This window comes from Rhincodon typus, chromosome 3 (assembly GCF_021869965.1).
Source record: "Rhincodon typus isolate 14 chromosome 3, sRhiTyp1.1, whole genome shotgun sequence".
NCBI lineage: Eukaryota > Metazoa > Chordata > Chondrichthyes > Orectolobiformes > Rhincodontidae > Rhincodon > Rhincodon typus.
In genome coordinates, this window is record NC_063334.1 from 14,148,094 (window position 1) to 14,173,701 (window position 25,608).

The 25,608-nt window shown below is 40.5% G+C and overlaps 1 protein-coding gene across 1 annotated transcript in view; it reads left to right on the top strand.

The window, feature by feature from the left end:
• Positions 1-25,608, top strand: part of slc1a1 (solute carrier family 1 member 1) — a 122,939-nt gene that overhangs the window by 58,302 nt on the left and 39,029 nt on the right. The window contains exons 3-4 of the mRNA XM_048594403.1: positions 11,452-11,535; positions 12,552-12,633. Coding sequence (XP_048450360.1) covers positions 11,521-11,535; positions 12,552-12,633 — 97 coding nt within the window. The 5' untranslated portion in view covers positions 11,452-11,520. The remainder of the gene's footprint in view (positions 1-11,451; positions 11,536-12,551; positions 12,634-25,608) is intronic.

Genomic DNA, 25,608 nt, shown 5'->3' on the forward strand with positions numbered 1-25,608 from the left:
GTGTGTGTGAGTGTGTGTGTGTGTGTGAGAGAGAGAGTGTGTGAGAGTGTATAGTGTGGTGGGTCTATCTGTAGTGTGACATGAACCTAAGATCCTGGTTGAGGCCGTCCTTATGGGGACCGAACTTGGATATCAGCCTCTGCTCGGCGACTCTGTGTTATTGTGTATGTCAAAATCCACCCTGGAGGATGTTGACCCGAGGATCCGAGGCCAAATGTCCTTGACCACTGAAGTGCTTCCCCACTGGGAGGGAACATCCCTGCCTGGCAATTGTTGCGCAGTGTCCATTCATCTGTTGTTGTAGCGTCTGCATGGTTTCGCCAGTATACCACACCTTGGTGCATCCTCGCCTGCAGTGTATGAGATAGACAATGTTGGCAGAGTCACGTGATTATCTGCCGTGCATGTGGTGGGTGGTGTTCCCACATGTAATGGTAGTGTCCATGTCGATGATCTGACATGTCTTACAGAGGTTGTCATGACAGGGTTGTATAGTGTTGTGGTCGGTGTTGTCCTGAAGCATGGGTAGTTTGATGCGAAGTAGAGACATAGGGAAGATGTTGGTGAGCTGCTCATCGTCATTGATAATGTGTTGAAAGCTGCGAAGAACATGGTGTACTTCCAGGGAGGTACTGGACGATGAAGGGTACCAGATCAGGCATATCCCATGTCTGCCTTCTATGGAGGTCATTACGGTTTTTTGCTGCAGCGCATCAGAACTGACGATTGATGAGTTGAACATCATATCCTGTTTCTATGAGGGCGTCCTTCAACACCTTCGGGTGTCCATTGCATTCCTCCTCATCCGAACAGATCCTGTGTATGCGTAGGGCTTGAGTGTAGAGGATGTCTGTTTTAATATGTTCAGGGTGGAAGCTAGAGAAGTGCAGCACCGTGAGGTTATCTGTGGGCTTGCGGTAGAGTGATATTCTGAGGTGTCTGTCCCTGATGGAAATGCGTGTGTCCAAGAATGTGACTGATTGTCAAGAGTAGTCCATAGTAAGTCTGATGATGGAATGAAACTTGTTGATATCGCTGTGCAGTTGTCTGACCTAAAATGTCACTTCTTCACACTATTAAAACCTTTAGTTCTCTCAGTACAGTGACTTGAAAGGGATTCGGGGATTTACATACACATATTAATCAATTAAAATTTCTAACTGATTAAAGATTTAACAGCATCTTAGGTGTGTTTAATACATCCTCATCAGTGGTGTGACCCTTTGATCTTTTACTTATAAATTCTGTGTCTGATACTAACCTCTCTCACTAACACCTGAAGAAGGAGTGAGGCTCTAAAAGCTTGCGTTCTCAAATAAACCTGTTGGACTATAACCTGGTGTTGTGTGATTTCTGACTTTGTACGTCTGCTATTATTCAATGGTTTTTAATCCCCAAGTTCAGTGTCTTCAGAATCCTCCTCCAGTTCTGAATCCCATCTTGCATCTTTCACTCTGGGCTGAATCTGGGACTCTTTGTTTCCTTCCGCCCTTTTTGTGACCTTTCAATTACCATTTGCTAGGTCAGCATTTATTGTCCAATCTTAATTGCCCTGCAGAAGGTGGGGGTGAGCTTCTTGAACTGCTGTAATCTTTGGGGCATAAAGATATGCACAGTCCTAATAGGAATGATCAATCTGATTTTGACCCAGCAGCAATGAAGGAATGGCAGTACAGTTCCAGGTCAGGATGGTGAGTATCTTGGAGGGGAACTTGCAGATTGTGGTGGCAATGGTGACAAGAAAAATCAGAGTTAACGTTTCGAGCTGTTCTGAGGAAGGGTCACTGGACCTGAAATGTTAACTCTATTTTTATTCACGGATGCTGCCAAACCTGCTGAGCTTTTCCAGCAACTTCTGTTTTCGTTCCTGATTTACAGCATCTGCACTTCTTTTGGTTTTTATTTATTTTCTGGTAGGTTGGGTCTAGGACACGGTTCCTGAGGAGCTCCTGCACTGATGCCCTGGAGCTGAGATTGTTGATCTCCAACAGTCAAAAACATCTTCCTTTGTTCCAGCTATGACTCCAACCAGTGAAGAGTTTACTATCTGATTTTCATTGATGCCAGTTTTGCTAGGGCTCCTTCATTGAGTCACAAGGCATGGAAACAGACCCTTTGGTCCAACCAGTCCATGCCGAACACATTCCCAAGATAAACTAGTCTCACCCTCCTGCCCCTGGCCCATAACCCTCCAAAACATTCCTGTTCAAATACTTACCCAAGTGTCTTTTAAACATTGTAATTGTGCCCACATCCACCACTTCCTTAAGATGTTCATTCCACACACAAACCATTGTCTATGTAAAAAATTTGCCCCTCGTGTCTTTTTTTTTAATCCATGTCCTTTCATCTTAAAAATGTGCCCCCTAGTCTTGAAATCTCCCATCCTAGGGAAAAGACACCTACCATTAATCTTATCTATACCCCTCATGATTTTATAAACTTCTACTAGGTCACCTTTCAACTTCCTACTCTTCAGTGGGAAAAGGTCGTGGCTTATCCAGCCTTTCTTTCTAACTCAATCCTTCCATACCTGCCAACATCCTGGTAAATCTCTCTGGACCTTCTCCAGCTTAATAATATGTTTCTTCATACCACATTTGGTCAAATGTAGCCCTGATGTCAAGGACAGTTACTCTCACCTCACCTCTGTAGGTCAGCTCTTTTGCCCATGTTTGGATCACAGCTGTAATGAGGTCAACAGCTGAGTGATCTTGGTGGTGGAACCCAAACAGAAAGTCAGTGAGCAGGCTATTCCTTTGCAAGTGGTGCTTGATGTCACTGTTATGATTCTGCTCCAGGAATTTACTCCCCATAAGCCCGTCTATCGTGTTCTTTTGTCTCGATCTTTATAAATCTTTGTTTAAGCAACTTACATATATCACCATTGTTTACACTCTTGACTTTTTCTAGTGTGTGTTTGAAGTTCAGAACATTCCCCTCTGCTCTTATAAAGTTCCTGTGAGTGCTTTGCTAAGATTTTTTAAGTGTAAGAAGACATTATTCTATCATCTCTGTAAATCATTCCACAAACTGTAGAAGGAATATAGGGTCAAAGTAATCCTTTCTGAGGCAGAGCTACATAAAGGAGCACATTTTGTCTTTATTGTGAGGAAATATGGCACATTGTCTGACTATTATAGACTTTGCCTGACTTTCATTACATTTTAGACTCTCCATTGCAGCAGGAGTAGTTCAGGCAGGGGCCAAGGTAGAAGAGAATCTAACCTTCCACAGCATGAGTTCAATTTCTGGGTCTTCTCACATGTCTCATGTTAGTCATGTCATAGAGTCATAGGGTCCTACAGCACGGAGACAGGCCCTTTGGTCCAAACCAGTCCATCCTGTCCAAAACGTCTAACCACGCTAGCCATATTTTCCTGCACTTGGCCCTTATCCTTCTAAACCTTTCCTATCCATGTATTCGTCCAAATGCCTTTTAAATGTTATTAATGCACCTGCCTCAACCACCTCTGCTGGCAGCTCATTCCAAATGCATACCACCCTCTGTGTAAAAATGTTGCCCCTCAGGTTTCCGTGTATTCTTTTCCCTCTTACTTTAACCTGATGCCCTCTGGTCCTCAATTCCCCAACCCGAGGGAAAAGACTGAGTGCATTCACTCTATCTATGCCTCTCATGATCTTATACATTTGTATAAGATCCCCCATCAGTCTCCTACGCTCTGCTCAGTCCCTTGAGTCCTGGCAACATCCTTGTAAATTTCTTCTACTCTCTTTCCAGTTTAATAACATCATTCCTATAGTAAGGTGACCAAAACTGAACACAATACTCCAGTTTTGCTGTTTGAACCCACAATGTTAGATGGGAGCTTATGGATGTGTCTCAGATTTAAAACTAACAACTGATCCAGCATCAGCTGCCATTTGTGGAAGAGAGTTCCGAAACTCTCCCACCCTTTGTGTGCAGAAATGCTTCCTACCATCTCTCCTGAATGGTCTGGCCCTCATTCTCAGACTCTGCCCTAGTTTTAGAATCCCCAACCAGTGGAAATAGTTCATCTTTATCTGCCCTGTCTGTTCCTGTTAGTATCTTGAACACTTTGAACAGGTCACCTCTTAACCTTCTAAAATTTAGAGAAAACTAGGCCTAATTTGTCTAATCTGTCCTCATAACCACTGAAGTCTAGTGTTTTAAACCTAGTTATACGGAGAGGTTGGATAGATTGGGAGTTTTTTCCCTCACCATAACAGACTGAGGGGTGACCTTATAGAAGTCTATAAAACATGACAGGCATAGATAAGGCAGATAGCTGACAACTTTTCCCCATGGTAGAGGAGTCTAAAAGTAGAGGGCATAGGTTTAAGGTAAGAGGAGAGTGATACAAAAGGATTCAGAGGGGCAAATTTTTCATGCATAGGGTGGTGAGTGTCTGGAATGGGCTGCCAAAAGTAGTGCAGGAGCGAGTACAATTTCGTCATGTAAGAAACATTTAGACATGCACATGGATGGGATAGGTATGGATGGATATGGACCAAATGCAGGGAAATGGGACTAGTTTAAATCGTGAAAACTGGGTGGCATGGCTAATTTGGGCTGAAGGGCCTGTTTCCATGCTATAAACCTCTATGACTCTATGACTCTACATCGTACCCCCTCCAAGGCCAATATATCTTTCCTCAGGTGTGGTGCCCAGGTCTGCTCACAGTGCTCCAAGTGGGATCTAATCAAGGTTTTGAATAGCTGCAGCATAATTTCTGCAACCTTATACTCCAGTCCTCCAGACTATATAGACAAGGGACGACAGTAGAAAGGCTCCAAAATGTGCAAAAACTGAGGTGAAGTGTTCCAAAGGTTAAATTGTATAGAATTGGTATCCACTTTAACATCACTGGTCAATAAATAAAGCCCTTGCACTGTTACTGCATGTCAAGTACACCAACGATGGCAATGTTTGAATCTGTCATTGGTTTACTCAGCAGTAGTGTAAATACTTGCTACAATTTATTATCCTATTTTCTCTCTGTGTTCTAATACAATTTTTAATTACCTCATGACCATACTCCTGAAACCAAGCACATTATAAAGAGGAATAAAAATATTTTGAAAATACATGATGTCCTGCTTGTTTGAAGTTGTCATAATTTGAGCAGCTACTTGGAGGCAGTTCCTGTTAACCATTTAATACCCTGACAAACACGACAGTTAAAAAAACTTGGATTTAAGTTTGTATTTGAACAAGATCTTACATTTGTAGTAATGAGAAGATGAAAAAGTGAAGCCAGGTTTGAGGATGGTGTCCTGCAGACAGCATTAAATGGGGGTCAAAAGTACAAAAATGGATCAGAGAGACAATGCAAATAAAACATACTTAATTTTGGCAGGCATGGTGGCTATTTCTGAAAGATGAATAGTGTGTCCCATCTCCTTGCAACAAGGATTCAGTAAGGGAGATATTTTTGGCCTCAGAATAAAGAACCCACAGCAAATATGCAATTAACAGTATATGGCTCAATCTTCTAAACCAATGAGGTTCAAGGATTGAGATTAATAGGCATGTGAATGTGTCAGCTTTTTATGAGTCAGCACATAAAACAATAGAGCAAAAAAGACAATCAATGTTCAAACTATTCTCTTTTTTCGAACTATAGGAACCAGTCTGTATCTGTGCTGCTGGCCTCTCATAAATGGCATAAATGCAGAAAATACTGGAGAAACTCAGCAGGTCTGAGAAGAAAGAAATAGAGTTATCATATTAAGTCTGACATTACTCTTTGTCAGAACTGAAAGGGATTGGAAAATGTTCACAAAATCATAGAATCTCTACAGTGTGGAAACAGACCCTTTGGCCCAACAAGTCCACACTGAACCTCAGAGCATCCCACCCAGACCCATCCCCCTATAACCCACTTAATCTACACATCCCTGAACACTACAGGCAATTTAGCATAGCCAACCCACCTAACCTGCACATCTTTGGACTGTGGGAGGAAACCAGAGCACCCAGAGGGGACCCATGCAGACATGGAGGAGAATGTGCAAGCTCCACAAAGACAGTTGCCCAAGGCTGGAATTGAACCCAGGTCCCTGGTGCTATGAGGCAGCAGTGCTAACCACTGAGCCACCATGCCACACCCAAAGGTAAAGTCACATAGTCCAGTGGGACCTTAGGGCTGGTCTCTCATTGGGTCAAGACACCTCCAGTGAAGGGAGAGATTAAGAAGGAGAGTCCTTCATGGTAACCATAGCCAGTGCAGGAATTGAACTCACACTGTCAGCATCACTTTGCATTACAAACCAGCTGACCACCCAAGTGAGCTAACCACTCCCTTCTATTTTTAGTTTTAAATTTTTTATCGAGTGTGATGGAGGAGGAGCCGGAGGAACAAATAGTGTGGAGACCCAGTGCAAAAGACAATGAGTTTGCTGATTGGGGCAAATGACAAATAGAAATATAAAATGGGTGCAAATTAAGGTGTGGAAAGGTGAAAATGTGTTCTCATTGCCAAGAGGAAAGTAAAAGAGACATACAAGCTTGTTGAGGAGCAGCTTGGGTGGATGGGGTTGGTGGTGAACAGAGAGAGAGAATGTAAGGAAAAGGAAGGACAGACACTATGGGATCAGCTCTGAAGCTGAGGCTGTAAGTACCCACATGGAAATTGAGGTGTTATTCCTCCAGTTTGTGTTCTGCTTAGTTTGAACATTGTAGCAAGCCCAGCACAGAAACATTAGCATTAGAGTAAGGTAGTTTATTGAAATGGGAGGTCAGGACAGAGCAGAAAAATTTTGCAAAGTGGTCACCCAGTCTGTTTGATCTTGCCAAAGTAAAGGAGACCACAGTGTGGGCAGCAAGTACAGTCACATAGATAGCTACATCCTGCAAACCTGCTGGAAAGAAAAATGCACCAACATCAGTGTCCCCGGCCAGGCCATCACCCCAGCATCGAGGCACTGAACACCCCCGATGGGTTGGGCACATTGACTACATGACTGACACAACAGTCCCCAAGCAGGTGCTCTGCTCCCAGCTTCGAAACTTCAGGCCAGCCACAGGTGGGCAGTGGAAGTGCTTTCTGGATTCCCTCAAGGCCTCACTGTCAAAGTGCAGCATTCCCACAGAAACCTGGGAATCACTGGCCCAAGACCGTCCAAAGTGGAGGAGAAGCATCGGGGAAGGTGTTGAGCACCTTGAGACTTGCTGTCGGGTAAATGTGGAAGCCGGGGCAAAAACAGCATAAGGAGCATGCTGCCACACTAATGCCCCACCCAGCCCTTCTCACAACTACCTTCTGCCTCAAATGCAACAGAGACTGCAGAAGCCACATCTGTCTGTACAGCCACCAATGGACTCATCCTGAGGGTGGAAGAGAATCATCCTTGTCTGCAAAGGGCCACCAGTGATGATGATGGTAGATTGAATGAAGTACCCATGAAATGTTGCTTCACCTGGAAGGTGTGTTTGAAACCTTGAACAGGGAGAAGGGTGTGATGAATAGGCAAGTGTTACATCTTCTGTGGTTGCATGGAAAAGTGCCGTAGGGGTGTCAGGAAGTGTTGGAAATGATGCAGATGTGAACCAGGGTGTCGCAAAAGGAATGGTTCCTGGGCAATGCTGACTGTGGAGTGGATGGGGAGATGTATTTGGAGGTGATGCAAGTGGCGGAGGACGATCCTTTGAAATGGACATGATGGGGTTCAACTGGTTCAGAAAGCTTAAAACGTCTTATCTATTATTTATTAAAAGCAACAGCTTACACCAATTCGTGAGAGAGAGGAAGGGAGAGCTTTTTTAAAAGTACAGAAATTCTTTCCTCTGTCCTGTTCTAAAACACAGTGTGTTTTCTCAATTCAGTCCACAATCAAACATAAAGTAAAATAAAATGATGTGGTCTTTATACTGTATATAAGGATTATTATTTGAAATATAATGAAATTATTCATCAAGATGTTGCAACCATGCATTTTCCATGTCACATCATTGTCTGAACTTCGAAATTTTTTTTATTTGTCCCTACCTTGACCTGAGCTGCATTATGAGGAAATGCTACTCCCCTCTGCAATGTTGATAAACAGGCAACATTGTTCCAACTTTCTTGGATGAGTATCGCAAAGCACTTGTTGACTGATTGAGGCAGCCTTTGCACTGCTTCAGGTCCTTACAAAATCAAACCATTCTACTCTTTATTCTAATGTATCTTAAATTGCAAGGAGCTCCCGACTTTGGAACATTCAACCTCAGGAATGTTCATATCTATGAAAATGATCCCACACAGGAGTGTAATTGTAAAGATCCAACATGCAAATGTTTGCAGTACTTATGAACGGCTATTTTATATTGTCCTGCATTGTGTTCTGACTCATGTAAATATCAACTTGCCAATAGACTCCAGAACGGAACCTGTTCACAGGGCTGTCTACACCAACTCTCCATTGTAAACTGAGAACTTTTCAGTGGTAACATGAGTTTTTGTGCCTATGTGCTGCTTGCACCTCCAAGTGGTGTTCCTTAAAAAGAAAACCATTTGAATTTAGCATAACTTTTCTATCCTCAAAAGAATCCTTACAAACTGTTATCTAGTCTGCGAATGAGGTACTGTCAAAATTGTGACAAAATAAAGCCATCATGCAAAATTGAAACTAGGAACTTACATGCAAGTGGAAATAAAGGTCTCAGCATGTTTTTATGCACATGTGATTATTTAACTCAACAATTCTAAGATTTGACTTAACATTAGCAGCCTCAGAAAACTTCCAGAGAGACACTGTGGCCAAAGGGATAGATCTATCTGTTCACCGTAGCGTAGTATCGCAAAGGAAAAATGATGCAACAACAGTTAATATAGAGAAGATTTTCCTAGGTTTAAGCACAGATGCACAGAATTACCTGGGCACAGCAAATATCAGAAAATAAGGCAACAATTAATTGTTGTGGTTGGTTGTGAAGTGACACAAGTTGCCATATTTATTTGTGGCTAAGCAAGATGAAATCAGTTAGATTCCAAAGTTCCAGCATGTATACATTTCAATTTTATCTTCATGAAAAGAGACTTTAATTTTTCATTTGTCAGAATTTTGCCATTAATCATATTAGTAAGTCCTGACAAGGCCATCTAAGTCAGCATGGAAATTATCTCTGTAGCCTTTAACTCGGTATGTAACCATTTGTCAATCAATGTCATGTGCTGTAAGAAAACAAGCAGTAAGTAGTGATATTGGCTGAACATTCACCGCAATGTATTTAATAAAGTTGACCTGTGAAATGCTGGGCATTCAAAGTTCTTGGCAAAGATCTGTAGTTTGGGTTGTGGGTGAGGTTATTGACTTGTTCACTGAGCTAGCTTTTTTTTGTTCAGGCATTTTATCACCATGCTAGGTGACATCATCAGTGGAGCCTCCAATGAAGTGATGCTATTCTACTCTGCTTGGAATTTATACTATCAATCAGTGTTTTACAAACATTCATCATAACTAGCGTACAAAAACAAGCAAGTTTATAAAGCTCATGTTCCCTATATACTTTCCTAAAATCTTTGTTAATCAATAATTTGTGCATATAAATCCACAAGGTCTCTTTTCATGCAATCCATTTATGAGCTGCACTTTTAGTTTATATTGCCATTTCCCATTCTTCACATCTGGGGCTTGTTGAAAAACTGGGTGAGCTGGCCTACAGACCAATCAAGCAACAACCTGACAGTCATACACACACAGAACCGCACCTTACAGCCTTTGCCCTAGATACCACCACCACCACTATTCTTGGGTAAGACCTGACAGAACAGCAGGACAGACCCACCAGAGGTGGTAGCACTGTGATGTAGAGCCAGGAGGAAGTTGCCTTGGGAGCCCTTAACATTGATTCGGGATCCATGAAACTTAATGGTACCAGATCAAACTAGGGCAAGGAAACTATCTGCTGACTAATTAACTAAGGGAGAGTTATGGGTGGTAATTATGAATCTTCCATATTAACATCACATTGAGGATGCACTAAGGGGGACAAGGATAGAGAATTTAGTCTCAGTGGGGGTCATAAATGTGCATTATCAAGTCTAGTAGCACTGATTAAGCTGACTGAGTCCTGAAAGACAAGCTGCCATGTTGGGCCTGTAGCAGACATTGACAGAACCAGCACTACTACAATATAACCTTCATCAGTCTACCTGTCAAAATAACCATGACAGTTTTGGTAGGAGTGACCATACAGAGTCCTTGTGAAAGCAAACGTCCTAACTTTACACTGAACATACCCTCCATCGTGTCGTCTAGCGCAGTCAGCATTCTAAATGGGATAGATTCAGATCTAGCATCTTGAAATTGACCTTCCATGCTCTGCTTTCAGCCATCAACAGCAGCCGAGTTCAACTCAGTCTAAGTCTGTAGTCTGGCATAACCCCAACTATAATTCCCATTGAGCCATAGGACCAATCTTAGATCAATGAAGAATGCAGGAGGGTACATCAGGTATATATCAGGCATATTTAAAAATGAAGTGCAATCTTTTAATTAAGCATTTAATTTTTCTATTTAATTATGATGACTACCTGCCTTGGGATTCTCACCTCATTTTTCTTAATTCATTCACAGGATGTGGGCATCATTGGCTCGGCCAGCATTCATTGCCCATCCCTACCACATGGTTGTGGGTCTGGAGTCACATGTAGGTCAGACTAACTAAGAATAGTGGAGTTCTTTCCCTAACCAACATTAATGAACCGGATTGATTTTCCTGACAATCAACAACAGATTCCTGGTCATCGTTAGAATCCTAATTCCAGACAACATCATCCGCACAACATTTCCTAGGTGTCTGTATAAATAGTTTCTCGAGAATACCAGCAGGCCATTGCCACCTATCTGTTTAATAGTACTTTAACAAATTTTACAATTATTTCTGTTTCACTGAAGAAGTACTTCTCTCTATGCACTTGCTTACTTAACCATGGTGAGTCGCTACAAGTTCAGAAAGTAGGTATACTGGTTGTTAAGGCCAGTATGCTTACAAAGTAAATGAGGACATATTTGAATATTTTAACATTTTATCCAACAGCTCCAAGGGAGGGTCTCTTGTGGTGCAGTGGTAGTGTTCTTATCTCTGAGCTAGGAGGGTTGGTTTCATGTTCAATCTGCCTCAGAGGTGTGTACTAACATGTCTGAGCTGGCTGAGTAGAAAAAAAAAACATTTTTCTTTCTTCTAGACTTTGAATTCATTGGACAACATTGACCAGGTCTCAGAATGTCCAAGGGAGGTCCCTACTTGGCTGCAAACCCAGGTGAAACCCAAAAGTACATGGGATGATGTCAGGATCCCAAACCCATATCATCGCAAAGAAATTTAACGCCTTGCATGTACCCACACCTACCTTCCTCTACCGGTTCAATGTCACTTTTGTGTCTCTGAGCATGTCTGTTGTTTTGTGCATTAGCGATGCATTCTATTGCTACGTACCATTAACATTTCCAGTAATACTTCCCTATAATCTCATCTCTAGAGTGAGAACTATTGACGAATGTCCAACTGAAGCAAAGAAGTGCATTGACAGGCATTCCTGCAATTCAGAATGCTTCGCTTTCTGGTAAGAAGTTCTTTACTGCTGAAATATCTGTTTGATGTCCACTACTATAATGTGTTACTTCTCTTTGTTGATCACTGTCTGATACTTACTTCTGTGATAGATGGCTAAATTCCATGAGTCTAGATGCTTTAGAAATGAAATTCATTGCTATTTTAAGAAATATTGACACGTTAGTAAAAAGTAACATTTTCATAAACAGTAGTTCTCTCAGAAAGCTTTTGTTGATGTTAGATGAGTCAGATCTTGATGTGTCACATCCTCACACATAAACTGTAATCCAGGATTAATGTGGCTTTTCCCTTTGGCAGGAGAGGGACAAAACAAGATAAATTTGAACAAAAACAAACTCCAGATTTAAAGTTAATTTTGAGTGAGATTCCCAAATTTTGGCTTAAAAATGCAGTCTACTTCACTGTACAGTACTGCATTTATTTAAATGGACTTGTGATCAATTTCGCTTTTATTTCACAAATATTACATTAGATTTTCCCAATATTGATAATTCTGCAAAACTGTCATGTTGGGTTTATAAACTGCTTACCGTTTTTAACAAATGTATTGCTGTAAGCAAAGAAATCTAAAAAGACCCTTTTTATTTAATATAAATCATTTTGATTTTATAATTTATAATGAAATTTACATGAGAATTTATATGGCTGTGATTGATGGCTCGATTCTATCAGAGCAGAATCTTCACTAGGTGCTGAATCCACGCTTTAATGATGTACAGGCCATTTTAAAAAGAACATAGTTCTATGTTTTAATGGTAGCCATTGTTAGGTTGCTCTCACTGCATTCAGAAGGGGTGGTACTTAGTTACAACTGAGAGCATGTAGTGGCTCGAGTATGGATTTGTCTGCAGTGACGGAATACAGTGCAGTGAAGAGAAGGCAGCAGCATTTCGCACTGACTTCAGCACTGTTTTTACTGTTTTATGTGTGTGAGTGTGTGTGCATGTATGCATGTATTCTTAATCTGTTTCTTTGAATTTTAACCAACAAACAAACATGGGGAAGAAAACCACAAAAAGATATCATTTTACAGCTAGTTTGAGGAAGAACTGGCTGCTCATGTGCACAATTCTCGCCGTCGTCTTAGGTAAGCGTTGAATCTGTAGATTCTTGAATCCTTTTGTTTTTCTATGATGGTTATTCCTTTGTAAGAGAATAGGTTGGTTCTGGTAAATTATTAATATGTAAAATTACGTACTAAATTGAATCATAGGTCTTGTCAGTTTTAAGATCTCTGTTTATATTAACACCCTTCTTGCACATCTCATTTTGATGTGTGTGCTGGCTTTAACACATTACAGATGCAGAATTCCATTATCACTGTCTCTTTTAGTACTGCATAATATCAAAAGCACGAAAGTGGAACGTGTTTCACTGGAACTAAAGTACCCTAATCACGCCAGAAAATGTAACATTTTTTACGCCCAATAAAGTTCCTATTAATTGATGTGTATCCATTTTTATTCCCCATTTTATTTTTATTTTCCCCACACTTTTTATTAGGTTACATCAGGTCATATTCCCAGATTGCAAAACAAAATCCCTTCTTTTATCATGATGTCTTGATGCTCTAGATTTGCAGGACTGGTATGGATAACTATACTGTCTGTCTAACATGTGGAATGGATTCCCAGAGAAGGTAATGGAGACCCTAGAATGATTTAAGAAATTGTTGGGATTTGTAGTGGAGGTGTGCAATTCTAGAAAAATTAGTTAAGAAGGGCTGGATGGTCTGTTCTTTCAGTACTTTTTTTGTGACATCATAGTAGCCAATCTCCCTGCTGGCTGAAGAAGCTTTGCCTTTATAGTGTGCTTTTACAGGGAGAGAGAGAATACAAAGCTTAATTTGACTGAAAGGGCTTGCCCAAAGGGGACTATTAAAAGCGAGGTGAGAAAACATATTAAATTCTTTTATTAGAATATATTAATTCCTTCATAAAACATCTGCGAAGCAGTTAGTACAAAAAGCAAAATATAATGGATGCTGGAAACCTGAAACAAAAGTAGAAAATGCTGAAAATATATTGCACATTTGACAGCATCAGTGGAGCAAGAATAGAGTTAATGTTACAGTTGATGACATCTTGACCTTAAAACAAATTTTAGATTTGCTAATTAAAGATATCATAAATTTGTAAATTGAAATTAATTTTAACACTTTAAGCATTTTTAACACTTTTAAGCATTGCAATTATCTCCCTAGGTGTTCATTTTCCAAACTTTTTACTTGGAATTTTTCCTCCAATGTGATTCTGCAAAAATACTTTTAAAGTGTTAATGTGTTATGTGTTATGTTCCTTCTCTGTAATGCTAGTCACTTTCTCGATGTGATCTATTCATTATTCATTACTTATTCCCTGAACATCCATCCACTTTCTTCCTACAACACATCACGATAGCAATTACATCAGTTGATAACCGTCATTATGGGTCCTCTGTCTTCTTTGTGTAGGCTATCAACAGCATTTTCATAAACTGATGGCTGTAAGTATTCATGAGCAACACAGGCAACTAGCCACATCTTTTTATCTGAGAGAAGTGAAAGAGTCATGACAGTGCATTGGTCCCAGTTCATGTCTACCTAAAGTATTGTTAGCATAGCAATAATTTAGTGCTAACGTTAGACTTGTAGCAGCATTAACCCAGCATTTTAATTTTAGTACATTGCCACTGTGAACAGCCCTTTTAAAATCAGCAGTCAAGAGTACCTCTAAATCAGAGACAAGTTCACATTTTTGTGTGCCAGATATGCATATATCATAATATATATTAAATATTCAGATGAGGGAACTAAACGTAATGTCTCCAAGTTTGCAGATTATAGAAAGTTGAGTGGGAGGATGAGTGTAAAGAGGATGCAGAGATGTTTCAGGGTGATTTGGATAGGTTGAGTGAGTGGGCAACTGCACAGCACTTGAAATACAATGTAGATAAATGTGAGGTTATTCACTTTTGTAGCAAAAGCAGGAAGGCAGATTGTCATCCCAATGGCCACAAATTGGGAAAGGTGAAGGTGCAATGAGACCAGAGTGTCCTTGTATACCAATCACTGAATGTAAACACCACTGGTGCAGCAGGTGGTGAAGAAGGCAAATGGTATGTTGGCCTTCACAGCGAGAGGATTGGAGTACAGGAGTAAAGATGTCTTGCTGCAATTATACAAGGTGTTTATGAGACCACACCTGAAGTATTGTGTGCAGTTTTGGCCTCCTTATCTGAGGAAGGATGTTCTGGTGATGGAGGGAGTGCAACAAAGGTTTACCAGACTGATTCCTGGGATGGCAGGACTGATGTATAAAGAGAGACTGGATCAGTCAGGACTATATTCACTGGAGTTTAGAATGAGTGTGAGATCTCTCATAAAAAAAATCCTATAACATTCTAACAGGTCTAGATTAGGTAATCAAAGATATTCCTGATGAAGAGGGGGCCCAGAAGCAGGGGGCACAGTCTAAGAATATTGGGTTAGGTCATTGGGATTGAGATGAGGAGAAATTTCTTCACCCACAGAGTGATGAGCCCATGGAATTTGCTGTCACAGAAAGCAGTTGATGCTAAAACATTGAATGTTTTCAAGAAGGAAATAGTTATAGGTCTTTGGGCTAAAGGGATGAAAGGGTATGGAGTCAAAGCTGGAACAGGATACTGATTTGGATGGTCAGCCATGATCTTGTCACATGTAAAACAGGCTCAAAAGGATGAATAGCCTTCTCCAGCTCCTATTTTTCTATGTTTAAGTCTCTGAATAAGTTAAATGAGTGGACAAAGAACTGGCAAATGGAGTGTAAATGTGAAATTATCCGTTTTAGCAGAAATAATAAAAATGAAGCATATTATTTAAATGGTGAGAGACTACGGAGCTCTGAGTTGGTGGGGTATCTGGATGTTTTAATGTATGAATTGAAAACGGTTCATATGCAGGCCCAGCAAGTTATTCAGAAAGTTAAAATCATGTTATTATTGCAAAGTGAACTGATGAAGGGTCCCGACCTGAAACGTTGACTCTCCTGCTCCTCTGATGCCGCCTGACCTGCTGTGTTCCTCCGGCTCCACACTGTAATGACTCTGACTCCAGAAACTGCAGTTCTTGCTATCTCAGGGCAATAGTGAGATTGCATCTGGAGTACTGAGTACGTTATTGGGCTCCTTATTTCCGGAAGTGGCCCTGAGAACGATCTCTGGACTAATGCCTGAATTAGGTGGGTTATCTGATGAGGAAAGTTCGGGCAGGCTAGGCTTGTATCCTCTGGAGTTTAGAAGAGTAAGAGTTGACTTGATTAAAATGTACAGGTTCTTGACAGGGTGGATGTGGAAAGGATGTTTACTGTTGTGGGAGAGAATATAGAAGTCGCTGGAGAATGGGAAGCTGAGGGGTGACCTTATAGAGGTTTATGAAATCATGGACAGGGTTGATAGCAATGGTCTTTTTCCCAGGATAGGGGAGCCCAAAACTAGAGGACACTGGGTTAAGGTGAGAGGGGAAAGACTTAAAAGGGACCTAAGGGGCATTCTTTATTCACACAGAGGAGTGGTGCTTGTATGGAATGATCTGCCAGAGGAAATGGTTGAGGCTGGTGCAATTACAACATTTAAAAGGTGTCTGGATGGGTAAATGAATAGGAAGGGTTTAGAGTGATGTGGGCCAAGTGCTGGCAAATGGAGCTAGATTAATTTAAGATGGCATGGATGAGTTGGACCGAAGGATCTGTTTCTGTGCTGTATATTTCCGTGACTCTAAATCATGATTTAAAAAATCACAGGTCATCCATTTAGGACAGGGACGAAAGAGAATCTTTTTCTCACCAAGAGTCATGAGTCTTTGAAACTCTTCCTGAGAAGACAGTGGAAGCAGAGTCTTTGAATGTTTTAAAAGGTAGATAGATGCTTAACAAGCAAAGCAGTGAAAGGTTGTCAGGGTAATGTGGAGAAAGATCAGCCGTGAACATTTTGAATGTAGAAAAGATTCAAGGATCTGAATGGCCTACTCCTTTCCCCAATTTGTCTTTTCATGTGCTCTGTTGGATGAAGCACTCTTTTTCTCTCCCAATAAAAACAGATGCATGGCTGATAATTTTCAGTTCCTTTGCCCAGCTGAATCAAATGGCACACATTGAGCATTCATTAAGCACAGTGACTTTCTGACTTTCAGAGGAAATTGTGGAAAGTCCGGCTACCGAGATGTGCGAAACATGAAAAGGAATTTTGGAGGAGGGGCAATCCTGCACTCTTAAGCAAAGATATAAAATACTGCTCTTTGAGTGAAATGAACAGGGAGACTTTACCCAATAAATTGTGGTTAAAAAAAGAGACTTTCTGCACTAGATGCAGCAATGGGTTGCAACACTACATGTCTCTTCAGAGATAATAGGAAATTGTGTTTGACAAATTTATTAGAGGACTTTGAGAGCATAAAGTTGTTATGTACAAATTTCAAAATAAAAAGAATTGATAAGGTGCGACATTAAAAGACAACAACAGAAGGTAATAGGAGGCGGTATATTAGTTTGGTAGAGGATTGGCTATAAAACAGAAAACAGAGGGTCAGAATAAATGGATCATTTTCAGTTTGATAATTATAATTAGTGGGTGCGACAGGGAGCAGTGGTGGGGCTCAGATAGGTTGGATGAGTGGACAAAAAATTGGCATTGGAAGCAGTTCAGAAAAAGATTCACTGATTTCTGGGATGAAAGCCTTGCCTTAGGAAGAAATGTTGAGCAGGTTGAGTCTATACTTATTGGACTTTCGAAGAAGGAGAGATAATGTTATTGAAGCACAGGATTCTTAATGGGACACATGCTGAGGTGATGTTTCATAGTTTCATAGATTCAAACAGCGCAGAAAAGGCCGTTCAGCCCACTGCGTCTGCACCAACATGACAACCACTAAAAGTGCGCTTATCCCAATTTCCTGCACTTGTCGCATATCCTTGAATGTTATGATATTTGAAGCACTCATCCAAATATTTTTCAAAGGTTATAAGGTTTCCAGCCTCCTCTACGCTCCCAGGCATAGAAGAGACCAAATGAAGCATTCAGAAAAAAAAAGAGAACAAATTTCAGGAGCCAAACTGCACAGAAATAAGCATTCACATGAAAAAGCAATTGTGTAATTTAAAGATATGCTAGGTCGGTACATGAGGGAGAAAGGAATAGGAGGATATGCTTATAGGATCAATGGAAGAGGAATAGAAAGAGCCTTTTATATGCAACATTAACACTTGTAATGACATGTTGGACAAAAGTGCCTGCTCCGTGCTTCAGACTCTTTGGAACAAAACACCTTACAAACTGAAACCAAAATAAGGTTTAGAAAATGGACCAGGCATGATTAAACTAAGTAACTGTGCCAAGATTAGGTTTAGTGCATCAGGTTTCACATCACCATTACAGGTGAGACCTTTGTAAACTGAAAACGTGCAAAATTCAACTTGCCACCTTTATAATTCAAAGGATGATGCGATGTTTTATGTAATCAGTATAATTACTTGTTGAATCACAATATACATGCCCTTTTCAATTACTTTATATACTCATTATTATCCTTTTTTAAGGTTAGCACAAATATTCCAACACAGTCTCATCCATTAAGTCTCTATTCAACTAGCCATAATAAAGCTTTCACAACTTGGCTTGGTATGCTATGAATAACTGAAAAATAATTATCCCTTTAAAACATTTGCATTCTTTAAAGAATAACTAAAGCAGACTTCCATAAATTTCATTAGCAAATTAGTACAATAATTAGACTCCACAAAATTAAGTTTAAAATGTTTTGGATATTAATAAGTTTAATATGCTATTTCCGTAAATGTTTCAATAGAATTAGTTTTTAGACATATTTTGTAAGGGACCAATCCTCTGTTCACAATTTATCCTGCCCCAGTCTTGCTAGTGAATATCAATTGAAATAAATCCCCATACAAGATCAGAGAACACTCTCCTCAATACACACTTACTTACTATCACCCTATTCAAAGCTAGTAATAACTGTGGATGCCATAAGATGTTTCCACTCATAGGGACATCTAAAACAATGAGAAGATTTCAGTTTAAATGGTCTGTAATTTAAGACAGAAACAATGAAGAATTTCTTTTCTCAAGAGTACTGGGCTTATCTTGGAAATTCTATGTCGCACAGAGCATTGGGGCCGATCATTAAATATATCACAGATGTCGGCATGTAATTCAACATCTGAAAAAATATTTGACATCTCCATTGAAAAAAGAAGTCGGCTAATCACTGTTACTGTAGAATAAAACTGTAGAAAGCGAATGGTTTGAGCAATGATTGTCTCAATGATGTATCTACAATAACCAAAGCAGACGTAGACTTGTATTGCTCATGATTAGGACGGTGTTGTTCAATATATTAGCCACGAGTTACATGTGGATAATTGTGTATCTAAATTTGGTTAATTGTGCCCCTAAAGAATAAATCAGAATTAATAAATGGACAATGACATTGGGTATTTAATCTCAATGTTTAAAATTGCACAGTATATACTTTAACCTTTTTATGTAGTTGTTGGCAGTATGATAAGATAAAAAGGGGAAAGTGTGTTTGATCAGCAGCACTAATGACTGGTATTCAATTACTGCTGGATAAGTCTAACTTAGATCTTCTTTGTTCACATCTCCTGCTATTACTATAGCAGTTCAAAATCGTTGTCGATTCCATGATCTCCCTTGAGGCTGAAGATAAACCGTTCAGGCCTTTCAGATAATCACTAAGTTATAATGCTCAGAACTTACATTCTCAGTAATATTTTGTCTGTGAGCTCTCTGTTTAAAACCAAGAAGTATTCTAATTGAAAAGATTATTGTGATGGGTGTACTTTAAAATGTCTTGCTTTGGGGTAGCCAATTCAATTACGTTTGAGACAAAAATACAGGTTCCAAATAATGAAGATGTCTATTGCAGAAAGTGGAGTCAAACCAGGGGAAATCTATTTCAGAGTTACAGGTGATTAACTAATATTCCCACCACTTGCAATGAAGCCAATTTTATTCATATGGGGATAATGTAAAATGACTGCTGATTATATCCTTGAGAGAGAGGGCAGTCAGTTTGATTAAATGCCCATTAACCAATTCCTACATAGGAATGCATTTAATATATACTCCATTGTTTAGTGGGATCAGAATTCACTGAAAAGGATTTGACAAGGTGCATCATAGAAGGCTGTTAAACAAGATAAGATCCACTGGTGTGAGGGGCAATGTACTGGCACAGATAGAGGATTGGCTGATAGGCAAAAGGCAGAAAGTCGGGATATAGAGGTCTTTCTCTGGATGGCACCAGTGACTAGTGGAGTTCTGCAGGGGTCCACAACTATTCATGTTATGTATTAATGATATGGATGAAGAAACTAAGGGCATTGCAGCTAAATTTGCAGTTTACACAAAGATAGGTGGAGGGATAAGCAGTGTTGAGGAAGCAGGGAGGCTGCAGAAGGACCAGGACAGGCTAGGAGATTGGGCAAAGATGGAGCAGATGGAATACAATGTGGATTTACTACTAAAGCTGTTTAAGGCTCTGTTCAGACTGTATTTGAAACATTATGAACAGTTTGGACCCAGTAATGTAAGCAGGATGTGCTGGCCTTGGATGGGGTTCTCGAGGATGTTTACAAGAATGATCCTGGGGATGAAGGACTTGTCATATGAGGAATGATTGAGGACTCTAGGTCTGTACTCGACGGTGTTTAGAAGGATGGGATGGGGGCGATCTGATTTAGGCCTGGATTGAGAGAATGTGGAGAAAATGCTCCCACTAGCACAAGAGACTAGGACCCGAGGGCACAGACTCAGGGTGAAGGGATGACCTTTTAGAAGTGAGATGAGGAAGAATTTCTTCAGCTAGAGGGTGGTGAATCTGTGGAACTCATTACCATAGAAAGCTGTGGAGGCCAAGTCATTGAGTGTATTTGAGACAGAGATACATAGATTATTAATTAGTAAGGAGATCAAAGGTTATAGAGAGAGGGCAGGAGAACGGGTTTGAGAAGCATATCAGCCATGATTGAACAGAAGAGCAGACTCAATGGGTTGAATGGCCTAAATCAGCTTCTGTATCTTATGATCTTATGGAATAAAATTTCTGATTCCTGAAGGAATTCTGTTTTGAGTTTCTTCACAGACAAACTATTATCTGACAGTTGGATGCTGAAAGTGCAGGCATCATTATCACAAATAAATATTGTCCAGAGAGAAAGGCATGCCAAAAATCCAGAGCATACAGCCATCAAGAAAAATTGTATAGTATGTGTCTTTCCTTTAGACTGAGAGATGACTTGATTGAGATGTTTAAGATTAGGTTGTAGACATGCTCACCAAGCCAATGTGTTTGATCGCAGATGTTTCGTCACCCTGCTGGGTAACATCATCAGTGCGCCTCCAGTGAAGTGTCTGTGTTCTGTCCTGCTTGTTATTTATATGCCTCGGTTTGCTGGGGTGGTTGGCATCACTTCCAGTTCTGTTTTTCAATAGTTTGTATATCGGGTCCAGTTCAATGTGTTTGGTGATGGAGCTCCGGTTGGAATGCGAGGCCTCCAGGAGTTCCCTGGCATGTCTCTGTTGGCTTGTGCTATTGTGGATGTGTTGTTCCAGTTGAATTTGTGTCCTTCTTTGTGTGTATTGAGATTGGTGAGAATTGGTCTTGTCTCTTGGTGGCTAGTTGGTATTCATATATCCTTATTGTCAGTTTTCTTCCATTTTGGCCTATGTAATGTTTCTCACAGTCCTTGCATGGTATTTTATATATTACATTAGTTTTATTGGTTGTGGGTATGGGAATCCTTTACGTTCATCAGTAGCTGTCACAGGGTGGTTGTTGATTTGTGGGCTATTCTGATACCTAGGGGTCTGGCTAGTCTTTTGGTCATCTCTGATATGTCTCTCAAATCTTCTCAAAAAACTTTAAATGTTTAAGATTATGAAGTGGCTCAATAAAGTAGATAGACGGTGGATATTTGCACTTGTGAAGTAGCTCAAAACTAAGGGGTATAAAGAGATGACAATCAGTAATAAATGTAATAAAGAATTCCTGAGAAACTTTCTTACACAGAGAGTGGTGGGAATATGGAATTTGTTCCCACCTGCAGCATTTGAGGAGGAAAAAAGTAGACTGAGAAGATTGGATTCTCAGCAGGGTGAGATCAAGTAACATAGGAGAAAGCTCATCTGGATTATTTATATATTAATGCACCAGTTGGGCCAAATAATTTGTTTCTGTATTGTACATAGGATCACTTCAATGAAAAATGTTAGCCAATCCACATGTGGAACAGGACTTGTTTCTCTTAAAGTGTTTTTAGAAAGTGAGCTCTTGTTCAATCTAGGATATTTGTTGTTGTCCAGTCTAGTCCCTTGCTATCTGTGAAAACAGAAGCAGCTTAAAGATACATATCTGGCCTGGTTTCTGTAAGTATATCAGTCTATCCCTGAAGGTTTGGAAAAATGCTCTTTGTTCTGATTGTGTGGCAAACAGGTAAGATCTACCAACTTTTATCGAAGCATTTCAAAGCAAACTTCAAGAATAGAGGGCATGAAGACAACTTCTGAAAAATTCTGAGTTAATTTGATGATAATACATTTCCAGTGTGAGGCCTCTTCAGTCAGAAAGTTAGTCACAAAATTATTACAGAAGGGGCTATTCTGCTTATTCTGTCTGCATTAGCTATTGAAATGAGAATTTCACTCTGCCATTGTCCTGCCTTCTCCCTGCAACCCTGTATATTGTTCCTTTTCAAATGACAGTCTAATATTCTTTGAATGCCTTGTTTGAACCCACCTACATTACATTCTCAAGGCAGTGCATTTCTGACTTTAACCAATTGCTGAGAGAATTTTTTACTCTGTTATCGCTTTTGCTCCTTTCGTAAATACTTTAACTCTGTGCCCTTTCACATGTAGGAACAATTTATCCCGATATACTCAGTTCAGACCTGCCATGATTATGAAAATCTTCTCTCAATCTGCTTTTCTCCAAGGAGAACAGTTCCAACGTCTCACGCTTATCCTCTTAACTGGAATTCTTCATTGCTGGAACCATGTTGATGTATCTTCTCCAGCCTCTCTCCAACACTTCTTACCATCCTTCTCAAACTGTGACAGCTAAACCCAGGTGGGATACTCCAGCTGAGACCAAATCATTATGCAATGTATAATTTATGAAAAAATAAAGGACAGGGACATGAAACAGCCCCCAGTGAGTATGAGCAAACTAAAATTCAACACTCAGTGAAGGTCAGAAATGAAAATCAAATCATTTGGATACAGCCACAGGGCCCAGCCAATGCAATCTGGTCTGTTACCACTGTCTGGTATTAAAGGGCTGACTGGAAACTTTTATTTGGCACTTTTTCTTATTTGTTCATGAGATTTGGACTTTGCTTATAAGAACAGCATTCATTTCCCCAACAATAATTATCATTCAGAAGATGGTGGTGAGCTATTTTCTTCAACCTTTGCAGTCCCTGTGGCTTCAGTACACCACATGCTATCAGGGAGATTTTGACTGAGCAATAGTGATGGAATGGTAATATTGTGCCACGTCTGGTTGGTATGTAATTTGGTGAAGGAATTTGTTGGTGGTGGAACTTGTCAGTGGTGATGTTCCCCTGTGTCGGCTGTCCTTGTCGTCCAAGGCAGTAGAGATCACAGCTAACAAGAGCCTTGGCAAGTTGCTGCATTTTGTGGATGTTATACACAGCAGCAACACAGTGTATGTAACTGGTGAAAGAAGTGAATTTTGAAGCTGGTGCATGGAGTGCTGACCAAGGTATTAATGTGTCCTGGATAGCATCAAATGGCATGAAATAGTATTGGGTCACTAGATGAATGGGTGTACTTGATAATCAGCAGGATGTTTCCTTGTTCATGTTTGGCCTCATTTTATAAGTCACCAATGGGATCTGGAATTAATGTCAAGGAATCCTAGAGTTACGCACTTCCTGCTGTATATCACCAAGCCATGACCTGTGATGGGTCTCTTCTGTCAGTGGCCTCGGATATACCCAGGGCTGTGACCGGGGAATCTGGGACATATGCTGTAAAGTATGATTCTGTGAGTAAGACTGTGTCAAACTCTTGTCTGATTGAAAGAAGTTCCCAGATATTAGTGAAGAAGACTATGCAATGTTGAATGAGCAGGGTGTGCCTTCGCCATTTTGATGCTGGGTGGTCCCTCGGGTTTCATTCTCATTCAACCTTCTGTATGGTGGTTTGATGTGGTGTTTTCACTGGAATGCAGGAAGTTGAGGGGCGACCTGATAGAAGTTTATAAGATTGTGAATGGCATGGATTGAGTGAAAAGTATGAGGCTTTTTCCCAGAGTGAAGGGGTCAATTACTAGGGGACACAGGTTCAAAGTACAAGGAGGGTGCACGTTTAAAAGAGATGTGTGAGGCATGTTTTTCACACAAAGGATGTTGATTGCCTGGAACATGCTGCCAGAGGAGGTGGTGGAAGCAGACACAATAGCAGCGTTCAAGAAGTAGGACAAATACATGAATAGGAAGGGAATAGAGGGATATGGACCCTGTAAGTGAAGACAGTTTTAATATGGAAGGGCAAAATGTGTCAGCACGGGCTTGGAGGGCAGAAGGGCCTGTTCCTGTGCTGTATTGTCTTTTGTGCTTTTTTTCTCTTTGTGGATACAAGTGAAAAGCTTGTTAGATCATCCCAGGGGTATTTTAGAGTTCACCACATTGCTATGTGTAGTCCCTAAAGAATATCAATGAGATGGATGGGCCTTTACACCAGCTTACTGTTCAATGGTTATCATTACTGAGAAATATCTAGTATTTCATATTTTTTAAATTTATGTTTTTAAATTAATATTTAGAACATTAGTCCAGGCTTCTAATTAACTCATCCAATAACATGCTACAATCCCTATACTTTAACACTAAAGCAGATACTTATCACGTATCCTATCAAGGATTTATCAGATAGTACACAGTAATACTGCACAGCTAAGCCATCCAAAATGATAACTTGTTTAATGTTTAATCAAAACCAGACAACCTTCTCAAAAGCAAATCTTAATCACAACGTCAATGAAAAATGCAAATGCAAGGGATGCCTGATGGTGGAATCAAACCCAGGACCCTGGTGCTATGAGGTAGCGATGCTAACCACTGAGCCACTGAGCCACCCCAAAAGACCAAATGGGGTTTCTGAGTCCATGCTTGCCAGCAAGTAGATTGCCTCCAGGATAACTGCTGAGACATTCTATTAAACCCAATGGACAAGCTCCCGATGCTGCTAGCCCAAACATTGAGCCTGCTCCCCTTGAGTCTCAACACCCCTGAATGAGACGTGAGCAGTTGGGAGGTAAGACAGAGAGAAAGTAAGGGTGTCTACAAGGCGAATGTTTAAATTGAGATTCAAGAGGAGACAAGCGGCAGGCTCATTCAGTTGGAGGTGAAATCCCTCTGGCAACATTGTTTTGGTCTCTGGTGCAACGTTCCCAGCTTGTGAGGGAAATCTTCTTGTGGGAATAGACCTTCAATTTCTGATGCCACCACTCCCCCTCCCAACCTCCCTCAACTACTCCACAGAGCTGGGGGCCTCTGCATGTTGAAAATTTTGACAGAGTCGCAGACTTTCCCCGAATTGGGAGTGGTGGGGGGGGTGGCTCTATGCATTTAAATTAGCAATCTGCCTTCATTCAACACTGGGAATGAATGTACTAAGGCAACGTCAGAAATTACTTCCCCTTTTTCCTTGGCCACCCAGTTCCAAGCCCACCACCAGTGCTGGGGAACTTTAGCCTTTTGTTTCAGAATACTTACTAAAAGGTGTATTTCAAAAAAAAAATGTCATCTCGGCTCAGTTGACAGCACTGTCACATCCAAATAAGAAAATTGTAGTCTTCTGCTTCACAATTGACTTGAGTCATAAAAAAGATGTGAGACCAGTGTTTTGTCTGCTTGTCCTGAAAATATCCCATAGAACTGTTTAAGTTAAACTTGGGAGTCCGAAATGACTGTCTCCTCATGTAAGATAACAAGGTGTAGAGCTGGATGAACACAGCAGGCCAAGCAGCATCAGAGGG